Source organism: Xenopus laevis, chromosome 3L (assembly GCF_017654675.1).
Source record: "Xenopus laevis strain J_2021 chromosome 3L, Xenopus_laevis_v10.1, whole genome shotgun sequence".
Classification (NCBI taxonomy): Eukaryota; Metazoa; Chordata; class Amphibia; order Anura; family Pipidae; genus Xenopus; species Xenopus laevis.
Genome location: NC_054375.1, coordinates 129132180 through 129150693, shown reverse-complemented (window position 1 = coordinate 129150693; position 18514 = coordinate 129132180). Strand labels below are relative to the sequence as shown.

The 18514-nt window shown below is 38.5% G+C and overlaps 1 protein-coding gene and 1 long non-coding RNA gene across 5 annotated transcripts; one reads left to right on the top strand and one right to left on the bottom strand.

Moving 5' to 3' along the window:
- Window positions 1–1588: 1588 nt before the first annotated feature.
- On the bottom strand, window positions 1589–18257 carry figla.L (folliculogenesis specific bHLH transcription factor L homeolog). Of its 4 annotated transcripts, none has more exons than XM_018251148.2 (6): window positions 18130–18257; window positions 15243–15475; window positions 14414–14566; window positions 8636–8863; window positions 8435–8479; window positions 1589–1743 (listed from the first exon to the last, which is right to left on the bottom strand). In XM_018251148.2, exons 2-5 carry the CDS (start codon window positions 15450–15452, stop codon window positions 8459–8461), a joined length of 612 nt encoding a protein of 203 aa, XP_018106637.1. In that variant the 5' UTR covers window positions 15453–15475; window positions 18130–18257; the 3' UTR covers window positions 1589–1743; window positions 8435–8458.
- On the top strand, window positions 17402–18249 carry LOC108711535. Its single transcript, XR_001934919.2, has 3 exons — window positions 17402–17544; window positions 17927–18053; window positions 18147–18249. It is a non-coding gene; the product is annotated as an uncharacterized LOC108711535 (long non-coding RNA).
- Window positions 18258–18514: the final 257 nt, after the last annotated feature.

Sequence of the window (18514 nt, the reverse complement as noted above, 5' to 3'; positions counted from 1 at the left end):
GGGAGGGGAGTGCCTTCACTCAAAAGCAACCAAAATATTTTTTATGTCAATTAAGAGGCCCACTTATTAAAGGTCGAATTTCGAATTCATGTGAAATTTTTTTAATTAGCATAAATTCACAATTCAAATGGGAGGTTATTTAAAGGAGAAGGAAAGTCTTTTTGCACTTGGGGGTGCCAAATGTTAGGAACCCCAAGTGATTGAATTTACCTGAAATCCCGGGCCGGTGCTCCTATCAGCAGAAAACTGCCCGGCTCCATGGCATTAGGCCCGTTTACCTATTTTGCCAATTATTACGCTAGGGGGGCAGATTTATCACGGGTCGAAGAGTGAATTTGAATTTTCGATTTTCACACATTCGAATTTTAATCTTCCTATTCGAATGTAAATTCAAATGTGAGATTTATCACACCTCTGCCATGGAAACAGTCCTAATTGAATATTCGCCACCTAAAACCTGCTGAGTTCATGTACAAGTAAATGACAGAGGTCCGTTAAACCATTTGGAGATGTTAATAGCCTTCCTGATTTTTTTCCGGGAGAAAAACTCCATTTGTACGAATCGAATACAATTTGAATTTTCGGGTCGGAACCATTAGATCGAATATTAGACATTCAAATTTTTTCTTAAAGAAGAAGGAAAGTGTTCTTGCACTTGGGATGCCAAATGTTAGGGAAACAAGAAGCCGGAAGAGGATCGATCCGTGGTGCTCGCTGGAAGAACCCCGGGCCGTTGCAGTTTTCTGCTGATAGGAGCACCGGCCCGGGATTTCAGGTAAATACAATCACTTGGGGTTCCTAACATTTGGCACCCCCAAGTGCTAAAAGACTTTCCTTCTCTTTTAAATAACCTCCCAGTTGAAATCAGGGCCCCACAGAAAATTCAATTTAGGGCCCAAAAATATTGGTAAATTGACTTATTCCACCAAGATATGTTGAAAATGCTAATTAATTAGGGCTACACTGGGCCCCCTGCAACCACAGGGTCTGCTTCTTCTATAGTTCCGTCCCTGACTGAAAACCTAGACATGGGCAATGTTAGGCAGTTATTAGTTCATTACACTGGAATCTGGGAGCAGAATATCTACATCCCTATGTTCAGCTCTTCTAGCTTAAATGAGGGGACGAAGCTGCTCTAATTCTTGCCCAATTAAAGGAAATGTAAACTCTGGGAACAAATGAGTGATGTTCGAAGCAGTTTTGCAAATTCAATTTTCAAGATATTAGCAGCTTTTAAACTGCAAGAATAATAAATTTAAAATAATAGTTGAAATAACAGTGCCACCCAGCTGTTCAGTTCTGCCAACCAGTTCCTCGGCAGAATATTAAGTTAGTGAGCAAAGGAAAATCTAGCGATATTGCTCTGCTTAGAAAGTTTAGTTTCAAAGCAGAAAAGAGTCCAATGTTTCCCTATCTAGTTCTAAGCAGAACAACATCCAAGCAATTTTACATTTATTTGTTTTGAAGGGTTTTAGTTCCTTTAACAGTTTTAGAAAAATGCTAAATGCCTTTATATTGGCTCATCCCTTTTGAGCCCTACTTTCGTTATTTCCCTAGGAAGTAAGATCCAACCTGCAAAACACAAAGGTGCTTCCCACAAAGTGATATTTATTTATAATCATATATTTGTAATGATATTTTTCAGTAAATCAAATAAAGATCTCCAGACACAGGAATTCATGTTTAAGTGCACCAAAAGTTTAGGAGGCTTCTGTCTTCCCCAAATAAAGTCTTCAGCAGGTCCTACAAAACAAGAACAAGATTTTTCATGTCATGGCTGGCAGAGATTGACACATGTTAAGAAGCCTAACATATTATGTCCAAGAGAATAATATACCGGTAGATTTTTTTAAAAATGTATTTAAACAATTAAAGATGAAAACAAGGAGGCAATGTAATTAAATATCATGAAGTACAGATTGGCAAGGTAGAAGAGTACATAGGTCATAGAAGCATAAATCCAGCAATCGAGGTAAAGTCCCAATTATATCGGGGGGGGGCGGGGTTGAATGTTCGGGTTTACGATCTCTGTTACCTTGTGTGTAGGTGTCTTCCCATGTTTGCCAAATACTTTCATACTTCTGGACCAGTATTTAAGTTTAAAAAAGAGGCAGTACTGTTGCTGCAGTGTTCCTCCATCCCTTAAAGGAGAACTAAACCCTAAAAATGAATATGGCTAAAAATACCATATTTTAAATACTGAACTTGTTGCACCAGCCTAAAGTTTCAGCTTGTCAATAGCAGCAATGATCCATGACTTCAAACTTGTCACAGGGGGTCACCATCTTGGAAAGTGTCTTCAGTGGGCTCTGAGCAGCTGTTTAGAATCTAAGCTTAGGGGTAGTTGCTAATTATCCAGCAGAAAATGAGGTTTGTCTGTAATATAAGCTGATGCTACAGGGCTGATTATTAAATTCTGATGCTAATTGCACTGGTTTCTGTGCTGACGTAGTAATTATCTGTATTATTTACTAATCAGCCTTATATTGTGACATTTATATTATATCTATTCAGTATCTGACAGCAGCACAGAGCATGTGCAGTGAATCCGAATAAAAGTAGATGGGGAGCTACTGGGGCATCTTTGGAGACACAGATCTTTACTGCTAAAGGGCTGTGGTTGCCTTGGGCTGGTACAGATGCCGAAAACATAATGTACAACATTTCTAGCTACTTCTTTAGTTAAGTTTTAGTTCTCCTTTAAGTGTTGGTGAAGTGATAAATACAGAATTTTAGAGGAAATGTATCATTTATCATTGGCAATCCTAAGTGAAGGAACTGAACAACTTATTATGGGTTAAGCAGCCACCATATATTAATTATATTTTCCTAAATGACATATGACTTTTAGAAATTCTACATGTCTCCTATTTTTTCCATTAGTCTTTTCTAATAACTAGTGGTTCAAGGACACAAAGCATGGAGACAAATCCCTCCACTAAGAATTTTTGATGTAATGTAAAAAGGGGAAGTTAATCATTGAATAAACAATGGTATTGTGAAAGGCATTTGCAATGGTGAATGGTCCGCACCAGAGCTGTGGGCTGGGCTGAATTGCTTCAGTTCATACATACTTGCACAAGGACACACAAGCCCTTCGGGAGATCAGTTTACAGCAACATATTTCTGAAAGTGAGCAACATGAATGAGACACATTTCAGAGGAACAGAAGCTGTGTGTGATTGCACTCAGCTTACATCAATATGAATATGTCGACCTATGGTTGCATTTCATACCACAAGCACATATTTCAATTATAGACCTTTCTGATAGTGAAGAGCATCCTTACTCTGACCACATATTGTTTGAATTCTCTAAGAGGCATCACCGCATTAGCATCCTCATTGGGATCCCATTTCATTTTACTGCAGTCTATGAAAGACACTGACAGAAGGCCCCAGTTTGTACATATACATACATTTTATATATGAAGTGAAGAAAGGAGATAAGCCCTTCATACTCAAGTCTATGAAAGACCTACAGCAGGTCCCAGTTTGTATACAGTATATACATATATTTTATATATTAAGAAAATAATGGAGATTGACCCTTTATACTCAAGTCTACTAAAGACCTACTGCAGGTTCCAGTTTGTATATACGCATACATTTTATACATTAAGAGAAGAATGGAGATCAACCCTTCATACTCAAGTCTCTGAAAGACACTTACAGTAGGTTCCAGTTTGTATACAGTACATACATATATTTTATATATTAAGAGAAGAATGGAGATTGACCCTTTATACTCAAGTCTACTAAAGAGCTACAACAGGTTCCAGTTTGTATATATACATATATTTTTTTTTTTATACATGGAGAAGAAAGGAGTCTTAAGTCAATGAGGCACAAACAGCAAGTTCCAATTGTGTATGTATTATATATATATATATATATATATATATATATATATATATATATATATATATATATATATATATATATATATATATATATATATATATATAGTAAGGGGCTTACTATTGCATGGATCGGAGGTATGTGTCTTACAGAGGCGGCGATAAGGTAAAATATATGCGCTGTGGGTCTATTCCTGGGGACAAGAGATTAATAGCGCAACAATGTGTGCGCTATGCTGATGACATGTTTTTAATCCACTTAGTTACACCGGATAGCAGCACGCTAACACAAGTGTCACTATTCATAGATTTGGATATTTTGTTTTTTCAATAAGTCCTGGAGTACTCTTAAGTACAGACACTAGAATACTATTTTTTTAGAACTTACCCACTAGGGGGCTATACACGTTGTGTTCACGATCACCAATGAAAACACAGTGGTTTGATGACGTCATCATTACATGGTCGGCGCCATTTTAGCATTTAAATATGTGTGTTGTGTGTGCAGTTTTCACCTCCTGAAGACGGCTTGAGTTAAGAGCCGAAACGTCGAAAATAAAGTAAATTTTTGTTTTTTCAACACTTATGAAAGTCCTGGTTGTGCGGTTTTTTTGACCATTTTGCTGTTTATGTTTTAACCAGCACCTAGGCATTTACTAATACTTGGGAGTGCTACAGACTGTGAATTTTATATATATATATATATATATATATATATATATATATATATACACACACACACACACATATACAGTAGTTCATAAGCATATGTAAATAGACCCAACACATTGGATACATATCTCCCATTAATACTTAGCCCCCTAGCTACAGAAAAACAAACACAAAACAAAGTTTCAATAAGCTACTATTTATAAAATATCTAAAATATAAATCGGATGCTCTTAAAAGGAAAGGCCTTATAGCAACATAAGCTCATTCAGGCAAAGCATCAAAGTCCCAATCACCGGGATGTTTTTTCTGCCCTCACTGGTGCACATTTTTCCTCCTTTCCTCATCTTCAGTTAATTATCCCGTAAATCTATATTAAGTTAAAAATATTCCTTTATTACAAAAACATTAAAAATATAGGCATACAAACCACATGGAATTGCCTATGATTAAGAACCAGAGGGTATGAACGCATAAGGCGGAATATCATGTGGTCTGTATGTCTATATTTTTAATGGTTTTGTAATAAAGGAATATTTTTAACTTAATATAGATTTATGGGATAATTATTTGAAGTTAAAAATATTCCTTTATTACAAAAACATTAAAAATAGAATGCGTTTCATACCCTCTGGTACTTAATCATAGGCAATTCCATGTGGTTTGTATGCCTATATTTATATTATTTGATTTTGGACTTTTGGTGTACCCTTTGAACTGGGGGTTTTATCCCAGTAAATATGGGTCCTTTGGACAGGTCATTAAAACACTAGCATCCCACTGTAATATAATTTTTGTTTTGTCTCTCCTCTTTCCACCTTACATCATTCCTGTTCAAAGACTTCAACCACCTCCTTGATTTTGTTGTACAGAGCACAAGTTAGCCAACAGCTACTATGCCTCACACTCTACACATTTCAGAACCGTGTCGCCAAAATTATTCAGGAAAGAAAAATCCATTTTCTCCATTAGTCATAAAAAATGTATAACTGTTGTTGTCTTACACCACAGACCTCTCCTCTCTGTAAATGCTCATATTCCAACCCATGATGCATGCTTTTTGAAAGATGTATCTACCGGATGTTTGGTCTTCCATGAAAGGGTTCAACAGCTTTTCTGCTTAACTGGACATAAGCAGACTCAAATAAAAACACAGGGATAAGGGTTCCAACACAAACTATTCCCAGGCAACAGGAGGTTTAGAACTTGTGAGGTTTTTTTTTTTGATTGTGCAACATCAACTCCCTTCATCCATGGCAGGAACTAATGTACTGTGTACACATGGATCTGTCCCATAAAAGACTGAATGAATTTGTGTAATTGCTAGTTTAATGGAGAAGAGACAATGACTACTTTTACATCTATAACCTTTTGCCCAAGTCATGTACTTATTTCCGCTAAAACTCCCTGCCAATGTGAAAGAGCAGGTGAGCTGACTAACTAAAGCTTCTCCATATTTGGCCCTTGGGAGGCATAATTATATTTAAAGGGGTTATTCACCTTTAAATTAACTTTTAGTATGACGTAGAGAGTGATATTCTGAGATTTTTCATTTTTTATTACGTGCGGTTTTTGAGTTATTTAGATTTTTTATTCAGCAGCTCTACAGTTAGCATTTTTAGCAATCTGGTTGCTAGGGTCCAAATCCCTAACAACCATGCATTGATTTGAATAGGAGAGGGCCTGAATAGAAGCGGAGTAATAAAAAGTAGCAATAACAATACATTTGTAGCCTTAGGGTAGGGACACACTGGGCGATTTGGGGAGTTTTAGTCGCCTGGCGACTAATCGCCGCGACTTTTCTCCCCGAATGCCTCCCCTCGCTCTGCGCCTGGCTAGAATGAAAAATCGCCTGCGCTAATCACACGCGGCGATTCGTTTTCCGAAGTCGCCCGAAGTTTCCTCGTGAGGCAGTGCCCAGTGTGTCCCTACCCTTACAGAGCATTTGGTTTTTAGATGAGCTCAGTGACCTCCTTTTGAAAGCTAGAAAGAATAATTCAAAAACCATAAAAAAATAATTACCAATTGTAAAATTGGCCAGTCTATAATATATATAGTTATCATAAAAGATAACTTGAAGGAGAACCCCCCCACATAATGAACTCCAGCTAATAAACAACAAAGGGGATGGGAGGGGGCTTCATACTGGTCATCTCATCTTATCTACTTCACATGGAGGAAACATGGAGTAACCTCAAGTTAGTCAGATTCATGATTAAAACAACCAGCTAAAAAATATGTTCAGCACAACCCCTATTCATTCAACTTGTATTGAACAAGGGGGGGGTATACTGGCCTCTTAGCTAGAAACATAAACAGGTCAAATCTTAAAATTTATATATAAATAGTGATATATATAGTGATGTAATTCATCACATGACTAACTAAAACTTGCACACTATAAAAAGCAATGTATCCCCTTCTATAAAACATGTTTTAGAAATCACAAACCTGCATAAAAGCACTGGGGCTTCAGCACATTATTCCCTATATACAGAATATATTCATTTTATAGTGTTACTGGCCCTTTAAATGGCATTTAGTAGGGCAGAATGCATTCTTACTGAAAAATCAACTAATTTACACCAAAACTGCCTGATATCTTTGGTGGGACTACGGTGATGACAAGGTTAATGCAAGAATAATAAAGCAGTTTAAATACTTTTAAATATTTTCAATACTGAACACCCTGTACAGTCCAGAGGTTCAGCAGCTCTATAACACTATAATCATCCAGGCCTTTAAAAGTGACCACAGAAGCCCTCAATTTTTGATTTTCTTAGGCCGATGTTGATATTCTAGTGGTGCAGCAAATGCTCAGTGTGCTCTGGGCTGCTGTTGGGAACCTAAAATAAGGGGTTATCAGATATTGTCAAAACACAATTGGGCTGATTTATTAATTTTCTAGCCTTCAGGTGTGTCTTCCTAAATGCTTTCTGCATCTGTACATCTGCATTTGTACAGCTGTATAGCTCAGCTTTCTGCTGACAGTTGTTTTTTCCCACAACAAAAAGTAAAAAATAAAAAGCTCTGCAAGTATTAGGTGCAGAGTTTTTTTTTTTTAATTATTTGCAGGAAGCTCAGGTATTCCAATGCAGATTTTACTGGCCTAATGCTTGAGCATTAATAAATCATCCTCAGGTGGTGTAGCATGTCTAGACATAGGGGCTGATTTATTAATGCTTGAGCAATCAGACATTAAAACCACCTGCAAGTTCTTAAATTCTTGCGAGTGTTTTTAGTAGCCAAGGGCTTGAGCATTACCAAACTGGCCCCTTCGTCTCTGTTGAGCTTTATTTCTCCCTTCAAGTTCTGTAATGTCTTCCCAAGTTAAGCTAAAGAACTTTATTCTGACTCAGAACTAGTGATGGGCGAATGAATTTGCCTGGCGCAAATCCGCGGCGTCTGAAAAGTCGCTGGCGTCAAAATAGCTGCGCGTTAACACTATTTGGACGCCCATTGACTATAACACCGGCATCGAAATTGACACAAGCGACTTTTCGGACGCACATCCGTGTCAATTTTCAAGTATCACATGTTTTTTGTAATTTTGCGGGAAATTTGCTAAATTTTTGGCGAAACAGGAGAAATTCGCCCATCAATACTCAGAACTAAAGAAATGGCTAGAAAATATTTGACAGAAAAAGTGGAAAGGAGACTTTTGAGTATGCCAGGAAGTGAACTGAAAGTGCTGAGAGAATGAGAATGGCAGTCAGAAAGATCTTATCTTCTATAAAAACAGAAAATCCATTAAAATAAATCAAAAATACCCACAACCCAAGGAAAATAGGTTAGACAGTCTAACAGCACAATAACAGAGTCAATTAGATCCTATGACACGGGACTGTCTATGCAACAGCAATGAAGGGTATGGCAGATTAAAAAATAGTGACAGATATTACTCACCAGGAAAGTAGCCACTGGGTAGATTTATCGATTGTTTTGAAACATCTATCAGAGAGAAGGGACGGCATCAGCAATAAACACTTTAGGGAGGCAATGTACCGTACCACACTAGAAGCAAACTAAATCCCACTAGTGATTTGGAAAATAACCAATACATAATAATAGTGTAGAGCTCATGTGGGTGGAAGATGTGGAAATTACCAGCCGGCTTGCTTTGTGGATCTGCAAAATTCCCAGATATCCAGGAAACATGCCTGCCGCCCTCCACAAGCACACGGGTTCCTTGGGTTTAATCACAAAAGGAATGCCCCCTTTCACATCTCCCAGGGGATTTATTCGGAAGTCAGTAGGGATTGTACCCCTGAACTCTGGCATGAGGGTTCCTGTGTATCTGTCAGTCAGTTCTACGTCAGGAAGGTCTTCAACTTTCTGGAAATAATGAGAATAAATATAGGTTACTGCAATTATTTAAAAAGGTTCCACTGGTCTGTCACCTAGCAATGGCAAAACCCATGCAAAGCTATGTACCCCTTGTTAACTTAACTCTGAGAATCCAAACAATGAAGTAAGGTTGCTGTCAAAACAATGTTTGTGTCTAACAACCACTTGCAATAAAGATAGACTAGTGATAAAAGAATATGATTCTTTGATCCCAATACAAAAAGATAGCTCTTGAAGTTCTAGAATGGAGCACATAGATCTGTGCATACCCCATGCATATTTAACTGCCTGTGCTTGGCAGAGCTGTATTTATGAGGTACAGGCAATGGGAGGCAAGTAGAAATCCCCTCTCCTATTAATATTCCAGTCTCTTATTCATATCAATGCATGGTTGCTAGGGTAATTTGGACCCTAGCAACCAGACTGCTGAGATTGCAAACTGGAGAGCTGCTGCTAAATAACTCAAAAAACACAAATAATAAAAAAATTAAGTTTAAAGGAGACATAGGATAAATAAAAAAACCTAATTTTGTAGGCAATTATAAGTAATATATGGTGTTGCTTTTACATGGTGCTAAAAAATTATGTTATCTTTAAAAATAGCCCCTTTATTGCAGCTCCCTATAGATGTTCTCTGGTCCCTGTCTGTGTTTCTAATGAGGGGTGGGCGTGTCCTAACGGTCCCTGCCAGAAGCACAATAGGAGGGGGACAGCCAATCACAGCCTGCAGTCACAGAAGTACAGACAGGCCTCAGTTCCCTATCAGGTCCTGCTAGCTGCTGATTGGTTCCTATCCTAAAGTGCAGTGAGCTGAGAGCCACCGGCTCCCCTGCACAGCCTGGGAATTCAGGGAGCAGGAAGTGGAAGGGAGGGATTATTAGGGTTTTTGCAGAAATATTCAATAAATCAGCCTTTTTTAAGCACAATTCTATATCTAAATGAGCATAATGCACTGGTACAGTCTTATTTTTACCCAAAATGTCTCCTTTAAAGTTGGATGTTTCTATGTCTGGGGTTTCAGTCTGGCAGGTCAGTGATCCAGGCACAGATTCTGAACTGTTACAATTTGCTACATTAGTTGATACATTTCTCTACAGCATCTGTGGAGTATTAGCAACTATTGTATCAATTATAACAGTTGCCTTTTAATGAAACCCATGGATTCTGCTCAGCAGGGACAAAGATATGAAATGTATAAACTAAATGTATTGATTTAGAACAGTAACAGTCGGTGACCCCCCTCCCAGAGCTGCTTCAGAAAAGAACTCAAGAAGGTTAAAATGAAAAACGAAACTCTACACTTCAATTTTAGAACAACGGTCACAAATAGAAAGTGCATGGAAAAAGTCTTTATTACTGATGAACCATCTTCAAACAACTGAACTGAAAAAAAAAGTGATGGGGAACAACCTCTTTAAAGAGGATCAAAGCCTTTCAGAGGATGAGTGCAATGTAGTCTTTAGTAAGTATGCAAAATGCAATGACTTATGGTTCCATCATGGAGCAGAAGCAGACAGCAATTTGAGTGTTTAGTCACCATCTGATTTGCGTATAACAATTGATAGAGAAAAGTACTATAGAGTAGACCCCAACCTAATCAGAACCTACTCTATAAGCAGTGCAGACCATTCCCTTATGGACTAAAAGGGCTTTGTCCTCACAAATATTCCCCAGACCGTCTGCCACTAATAGTAGAGAATGAAACACTGAGCAGATGTCTTCATACTACTGCATATCTGCCACCTCTCCTGGCTGGGAGCTCTTGCAGCTACAGATCTTCTAAAACACTTCCAGATCCCTTGACATGCACACTTTGAATTATTTAGAAGATGACTGGCCAAGGACTGGCCAAGGATGCTGTTAGCCCTTAAAAATGCAGCACTATAACCATCCTCAATGTCATTCTCTCTGTCTGCACTTTTGCTGCTGTGCCCAAGGTCAAATGAGCAGAAAGAAAATAAAAGTCGTGTACATCTACCTGGAAAAAAAGCAGGGAACGCGTGATTGGTGGGAGTGTATCTACATGGACAGGCAATCATTTCAATTGTGCATAAAATTCAGATACTTTATTCATTAAAAAAAAAAAAAGCACATATATAGTTACACAAATAGAAGGAATAAGATGTCACTGGGTTAAAAAATGAAAATGTGAATATAGACAGAAAAAGATTATATAACTCAATTGTGAATGCAAGTTCAAAGAGCTGAAACTGATGCAAAATTGTGCCATTGTGTGATTTACAAAAGTAATTTGCCTCTATATACAGTACACTCCTTAATACTTATGCAAAGTGCACCAATTTAGCCTGATATGATGAAATGCCTGAAAATGCAAAGTGCAGGGAATAATGGACAAAAGGGAACCATGGAATCAACATTTGCCCTAAAATGTCAGTAATTCCAGTTTACCCTTTGCTAGATGTTTCAGCACAATACGGGGAATCGGATACTCATGCCATTATTGATGCTGTGCATCAGAAATGAGGACGTTTGCAGTAAGAAAAACCCGCACTGCAACTTTTACTATCAGACACACAGTTATCAGATGCTAATTAGTTCATTAAATGCAAGTTGCGTTGCCAAAGTCCTAGCAAGACGCCTAACACATTTACTCCCAAACATAATTGCACCAGATCAAGCAGGATTTATACTGGGCCGATCCACAGATGTTAATTTGAGGCGCCTCTTCGCTAATAATATATCTATAAAACACGTTAACTCAGGCGAAAGGATAGTGGCATCATTGGACAACAAGAAAGCCTTTGACTCTGTAGAGTGGTCATATCTCTGGTCCACAATGATACATTTGGGTTTTCGCAGAAATTTCATGAAATGGGTCAAAGCCTTATTTGAGGGACCTAAAGCCTGTGTCAAAACTAAACACACAGTATCACCCACCTTCTCACTCTTCAGAGGAACGAGGTAGGGGTGTCCCCTCTCCCCATCATGATTTGCAATTGCTATGGAACCCCTTGCTTGTCTTATCAGGGCATCCCCATAAATATCAGGCCTCAAACTTGGGCCCAATGCAGAATAAATATTTTTTTTATTTGCAGATGATACAGTTAGATCTAGCCAACCACCCACACCGACCTTATGTCGGCACTAGCCATAATGAATACACACACTAGATACTAAGGCCTCAAAATAAACTGGTCCAAATCGATGACTGTATTTCCCATAGATATACAAGCAATACCGGCAACCTTACCTGGGGATCTAAAATAGGCCAATACATTCAAATATTTAGGCATAAATATACACACAGATCTTCACAAATTTATAGAACTAAATGTCACCCCAGCACTTAATACACTAGAAAACAAGGTAGACTACCTCTGACTCTAATAGGACATATCAAACTGCTCCGAAAATTCACATATATAGTATATTACTATCCACTCTCAGGTATTTCTCAAAATTAAAATGTTTACCACGCAACTGTAATGGGGACCCTCACAACCAAAGATCAGTGCCGCTAAATTACAATTACTAGTGGACAAGGGGGTTGGCATCACCAAATATTTTTTTATACTATCTAGCTGCAAAGTGAACAACAACATGGTGGTGGGCATCTCCATCTGAACACAACCCAGCAACTACCCTGGAAGCCCGCATTATGGGTTCATACGAGGAATTAAAAAAACTGCTATATAGAGGGTATAAATATACATCCAAGACCACTCCCAGTGCAAACAGCATTGCATTTGACCTAACCATTATTCACCTTTTGCACCACTTTGACACACTCAAAACTCAACTACAGGGGTACGCTGTAAATACTGAACCACGAAACATAGAACTCTTAGTGCATACCCCCCAACTCACAAAACCCCTTTCTAAACTCTAGTCAAACCTTCTACAAACTAATTGTCCAACCAAACGAACATCCTTCACTATAAGGGCCATTTTAGAGACACAAGCAATATACTTGGTGAGTGCAAGAGACAAATTATTACACCCATGGGACCCATGGAATGATGCTATGGTAAGACAGAAATAACCAAAGTACCTACAAATCCACTACATAACTGGCATTGTTGAGAAACAAAATTAAAAAAAAAAAAAGACTCGACCAGAGGAGGTTTTAAATACATGCAGTTTATTTCATAAAAAAAAGTTAAATTACTTGACACCAGTGTCGGACTGGCCTACCAGGATACCAGGAAAACTCCCGGAGGGCCAAGGTGTCAGTGGGCCCTCATGCTGCTAAACTTTTGGCCTATTGCCCTATTTCATGGCCATTCCCTATTTCTATGAGAACAAAGAGGTTAAATAGTTGGAAAAATAATAGTATGTAAAGAAAAGAGACAAGGAGAATAAAGGTTGAGTGAGGAGAGGAAGAAAAATAGTACTGAGAGTGGGCCCCTGGATTACCTGTATGATACTGCTTGACACACATACCACATACTTTCAGGCAACACTTCTCCCCCCCCCCCTTATCCCCAGTTGGGTTCATAATGTTGTAACCAAAATATTACCATTGTTTACTGAGGGATGCTCACCGGACTGGTTTACAACTGTCCAATAGTATGTGCCTCCCCTCAGTACACACTTGCAGTTGATGTAGGATCTCAATGAATGAATATATATATGTATATATATATACACATACACTGTTGCCTATACCTTGTACTGTGAAATTCAATAAGTTACTACATATACTGCTACCAAACCCAATATGTTCAATGAACCTGAATTGTTAAATAAAAAAATGCAAGTTGCGGCTATCAACCTATGGGTCAGGACTCAAAAATAAGTGTTCAAGAATTTCAAGAGGAAAAATAGTAATCCAAATGAGGTGCATAAGGGGGTTGGGTGCACAGCTGATTCCCGTCCTTAAGATTGGTCCCCTAGGAAAAAAAGTTTAGAAACCCTGATATAAACACACATACAAGTTATCAGTTAATGGGGGTCTCCTTACCTCTAGACTAGCAGTACTCAGGCCCAATAACTCATAACCTTTAATATTTCCAGGGAAGTTCAAAACTTTAAGCTTTCAGCTTCCATCAGGATGGAGCCCTTTTCTCAATACATTGGCCACACGAGGGGAACTACTATGCACAAGTGCCACTTATAAAAACAATATCATCTCTCTTTCTTCTCTAACTACCATGAAAAATAAGATCAATAAGCTAAATAATTAATGGCAGAGATTGCCCACCAGAGAACATGACACCCTAGGTCAACTTTAATAGCAATTCAATAGAAACAGCCAAATAGTATGATTTTTTTCATTAAAACCCACAGTAGAAATAGGCATTGGCTGAATTATTATAAGCTGACGCCCAGAGAGATTCTCTAGTACTCAGGTAGGCCACCATAAGTAGTAACCAGTAAAAAAAAAAAAAACAAAAAAAAAAAAAAAAAAAAAGGAATATATAGACCATAGTGAAAACAGTCGTATTCCTTTCCTTTCACAGTGACACTGGAGGAGAGTTATTCTAAACAGATACAATACACTGGCAAAACAGTCCTATTATTGAGCTTATTATAACCACAGGGTTATTATAGTGCTACCTTAAGCATTCAGTTTACCTCAAATCCACCGGTTTCCTCCAATATATCATGAAGTAGTCGAATATATTCTGTAGCAGCTTTGAGTGTGTCTACCTTGCTTGGCTTTCTGTCCTTGGGGATGAGAGGCACAATTGTCTTCAACTTTGAAAATCCGCTGTTGATATTTCTAATCTACAGAGGTATAATAATGAATATTCTCATAAACACAGAGGACTTGAAATGAAGTTAAAGACTGATTTTACTATGATTACATTATACATACTGGGTTTTTAATTCAGTAGCATGAAAGCATTTTCTAGCTTGAGATATTTGCAGTTTATGAAAGGCTAACAATGAATTTGAATGCCACCTACTGGTTGAAAATGTATTTAATCAAAAGGAAATGTCTTTTTTTCCCCACTGTGCACTTACCATTACTATACTGATCCTAATATGAGAGGTAGCCCCTTCCTTCCTGCACCTGAATCCATTGAACTGGCCCAGGTGAAGACACACGGTGGATTTCAGTGCAGAAATGAAAACCTTTGCGCTTCGACAGTGAAATCCGCGTGCCAGGACCTGGGCTGATGCAAAGGAACCAGGTGCATGCAAGAAAGGGGCTAACTCTCTTGGCCTGTGTTTAGCCAAAAAATGAGATCTACTATGTGCGACAGGCTAAATGTAAAGGTAAAATACCCATTACAGACTACAATACAAATGCAGATGAATGTCTAGGCATGGGTTCCCAACTCTGCTTATAAATGTGGCCCTGGATCTTGTTGGTATTTTTAAATTGACAATAAGAAACACAGTAGATCTAATAAAGAATCTCATTTCTTCCTCCAGCTAAAATCTAATGTATACACACCCTCTCTCTCTCTTTGGCATTAGCAGCCTGTCTTCTCTCCAACACCTCTTCAAAGTTTTCCATGCAGAAGTAATGGCCAGAGGGAAGCCGCTTCATCTTATTAATGGATGCCATATAAGGCAGTGGGGTATAATGTTCCCGAAGAACCTCCCCCAAAAGCTCCGGAGGTGGTGTCACACATAGTGGGGGGTACTCCATTTTATGAGCCATTTATTCTATAAACTATTCTGCTCCTGTGGAAGAAAGTACATTTTTAGACACTGCAGCAATTCCAAATGTGTACCATGACTGTTGCATAATGAACCAGTAACACCAGGAAATAAAAGTACAGGTTTAGGATGTATTGGGAGTTTTCTGGATAGGGTATATTTCCATTATTTGGATCACCATACCTCAAGCCTGCTAGAGATAATTTAAACATTAAATAAACCAATAGGATTGTTTTGCAAACAATGTGGATTCATGCAGCTTAGTTCCCATCAAGTACAAGGTACTGTTTTACTATTACAGAGAAAAAGGAAATCATATTTAAATATTATAATTATTTTCTTAAAATTAACTCTATAAGAGATGGTCTTTCTGTTATTTGGAGCTCTCTGGCTAAAGGATTTTCTGTGGGTTTGGAAAATGACAGAGGGCTGATGTAAGATGCCATAGACAGTCACTATTTATTGGGCTTGTAGGGGGCTGTTTGTGCCTCTATGTACAGGTATCCAGAATGCTTGGGACCTGGGCATTTCTGGATAACGGATATTTCCATAATTTTAATCTTCATACCTTAAATCTACTAGAAAATAATAAAAACATTAAATAAACCCAATAGGCTGGTTTGGTCAGTTCAGCCCACAGTCTGATTCCTATGAGTATCAACTTGTTTTCGTTGCTGCCTTAAGACTTATTTGAGCACAACAGACCAGATGGGGGATTTTTACTGCAATACATTGTAGGATTTCTACTTCAAAGACAATATAACACACACATACTTCAGAAATACAGGTATGAGACCTGTTATCCAGATTGCACTGGACCTGGGGTTTTCAGGATATGGGAACTTTCTGTAATTCTGATCACTATGCCTTGTCTACCCCAAAAACCATTTAAATATTAATTGAATCCAGTAAGATTGTTTTGCCTCTAGCGAGGATTAATTATATCTTAGCTGGGATCAAGTACAAGGTACAGTTTTATTATTACAGAGAAAAAGAAAATATAATTTAAAAACAATGTGAATTATTTAATTATAATGGAGTCTGTGGAAGATGGCCTTCGCATAATTCTGAGCTTTCTGGGTAGCAGGTTTCTGGATAACGCATCCTGAATATGCCCGTTAAGTGAGCTAAAATATTGGTTGATTGTCACACAAAACGAAGGAACGGGTCACTTTGGTTTCTCAGATTGTGCACCTGTAGTGTCACTGTGGTATGATTCTAATCCAAGTTAAAAAAACGTTATGTATCAGAATCATTACAAACAATAAAATGTCAGTCAGGTCTAAAGGGTTAAATGGTTATACATCACTGATTTCAGCGTATGGCCAAAATGCTCTCCAGCACAAAATTCAGAGTCCACTCTTGCCCCTCTGTACAGTCCTTCCTTGCCCTAAATACACCAGTACCAGCAATATATATCCCTGTTGTATATATGAACATGCAACGCATGTCAGAGTGAAATAATTGTGGATTACTTATTTCAAAGTGAATCCGCAACAAATGCTCCCTTGCTCTGATTCTATAGAAAAATAAAGCAAGTTGAGCCCCAGTCACCCCTAGGGTTGCCATTTTTTTCTGGAAAAAAATACCAGCCTTCTTATACTTTTATATTTTCCCCCACCTATTAAAGGAGAAGGAAAGTCTTCTTCCACTTGGGGGTGCCAAATGTTAGGCACCCCCAAGTGATTGTATTGACTTACCTGAAACCCCGGGCCGTGCTCTTATTACCAGAAAACTGTACCGGCCTGGGGTTCTTCCAGCGATCACCACGGAACGATCCTCTTCCAGCTTGCCTGACATTTGGCACCCCCAAGTGGAAGAAGACTTTCCTTCTCCTTTATTAACATTCAAATTAGACGTGATTTTTACCAGCCAGGTGGCAACCCTATTCACCCCCAATATTTGTCACTGCTTCTGTTCTGTGGGAAACCCAGATACAATGCAGACTGTGGAACAAGCAGCGGCTGTGCTGGGATTTCTCAGCCCCAAACACATCAGGTGTCTAACATTAGTCCGACTAACGACTGTGCAGGGATTTGGTCGGGTGTGGGGCTGCTCTGAAACTGCTTCTAAAAAAATAAAATAAAAAGGAGGTAAGTAGAAAGGTAACTCATTGCTTGCGCTATATAAAGAAAGCATAATATTAATAATAAGTGTAGCACACCGGTACATGCGCTGTCTGATGGTTATATTAGCAGTGGGCAATTCTTCACTTCGTAGGATTATCTTTAATTCCAGTTTCAACCCTTTAATTCCAGTTTCAACCCTTTAATTGGCACATAGTGTAAAATATATGGCAAATGTTGGCAGAGACCAGGAGCCAAGAACAATCATTTTAAAGTTATGGGAGAAATGGTTTATTTAGCACAATATCCAGGGACTGAGTTCTTGCAGTTGGGAAGTTAAACCCCCCATGGGATTGTTTACCTTCCCCTGAATATCTTGCCATTAAAAAGATTTAATTTACACCAACAGGTTGAACTCAATGGACATAAATATGGCTTTATTCAACCTTAATCACTGTGTAAATCCTGCATTGGCCACCTGGAGGGGGTTAGAAGTTAAGTTTTTAAACTACTGCCAGACAATACACTCCAATAATGTAAGGAACTTTTCCTATTGATATTTGTTGTGTTTTTAACAAAAGTAAACCTATGTAAGTCCCGTTTAAAGTTTACCTTGGTCTCTGTTTCAGTGCTGCCTGTGTAATACCTCCACCAGCCGAACTAATTTCCCACAATCCCGTGCGCCTCCTTCCACAAACAGGTGCCCCGGATTCCAAGATGGCTACCGCATTGGAAAATACCCACTGACTGAAATCAATGACCTGTCCTGCCGATTGCGTTGCGTTTTGAGCGGCCCGACTTTAGTGCTGACATCGTTAGAGCAGAAACGGCGCTTCTGTGAAAAGTCAGTCTCTTCTGTAAAGCCGCTACGGATCTGTGACACGGCAATTTGACCACCAAGAAAATGGTCGTCGCTCCAGTAGACTATAGTGCAGTAGAAATGATGCCCTAGTACTCCTTAGTCGATTTTGGCAGACTTAGAAATGACGGAGGAGTG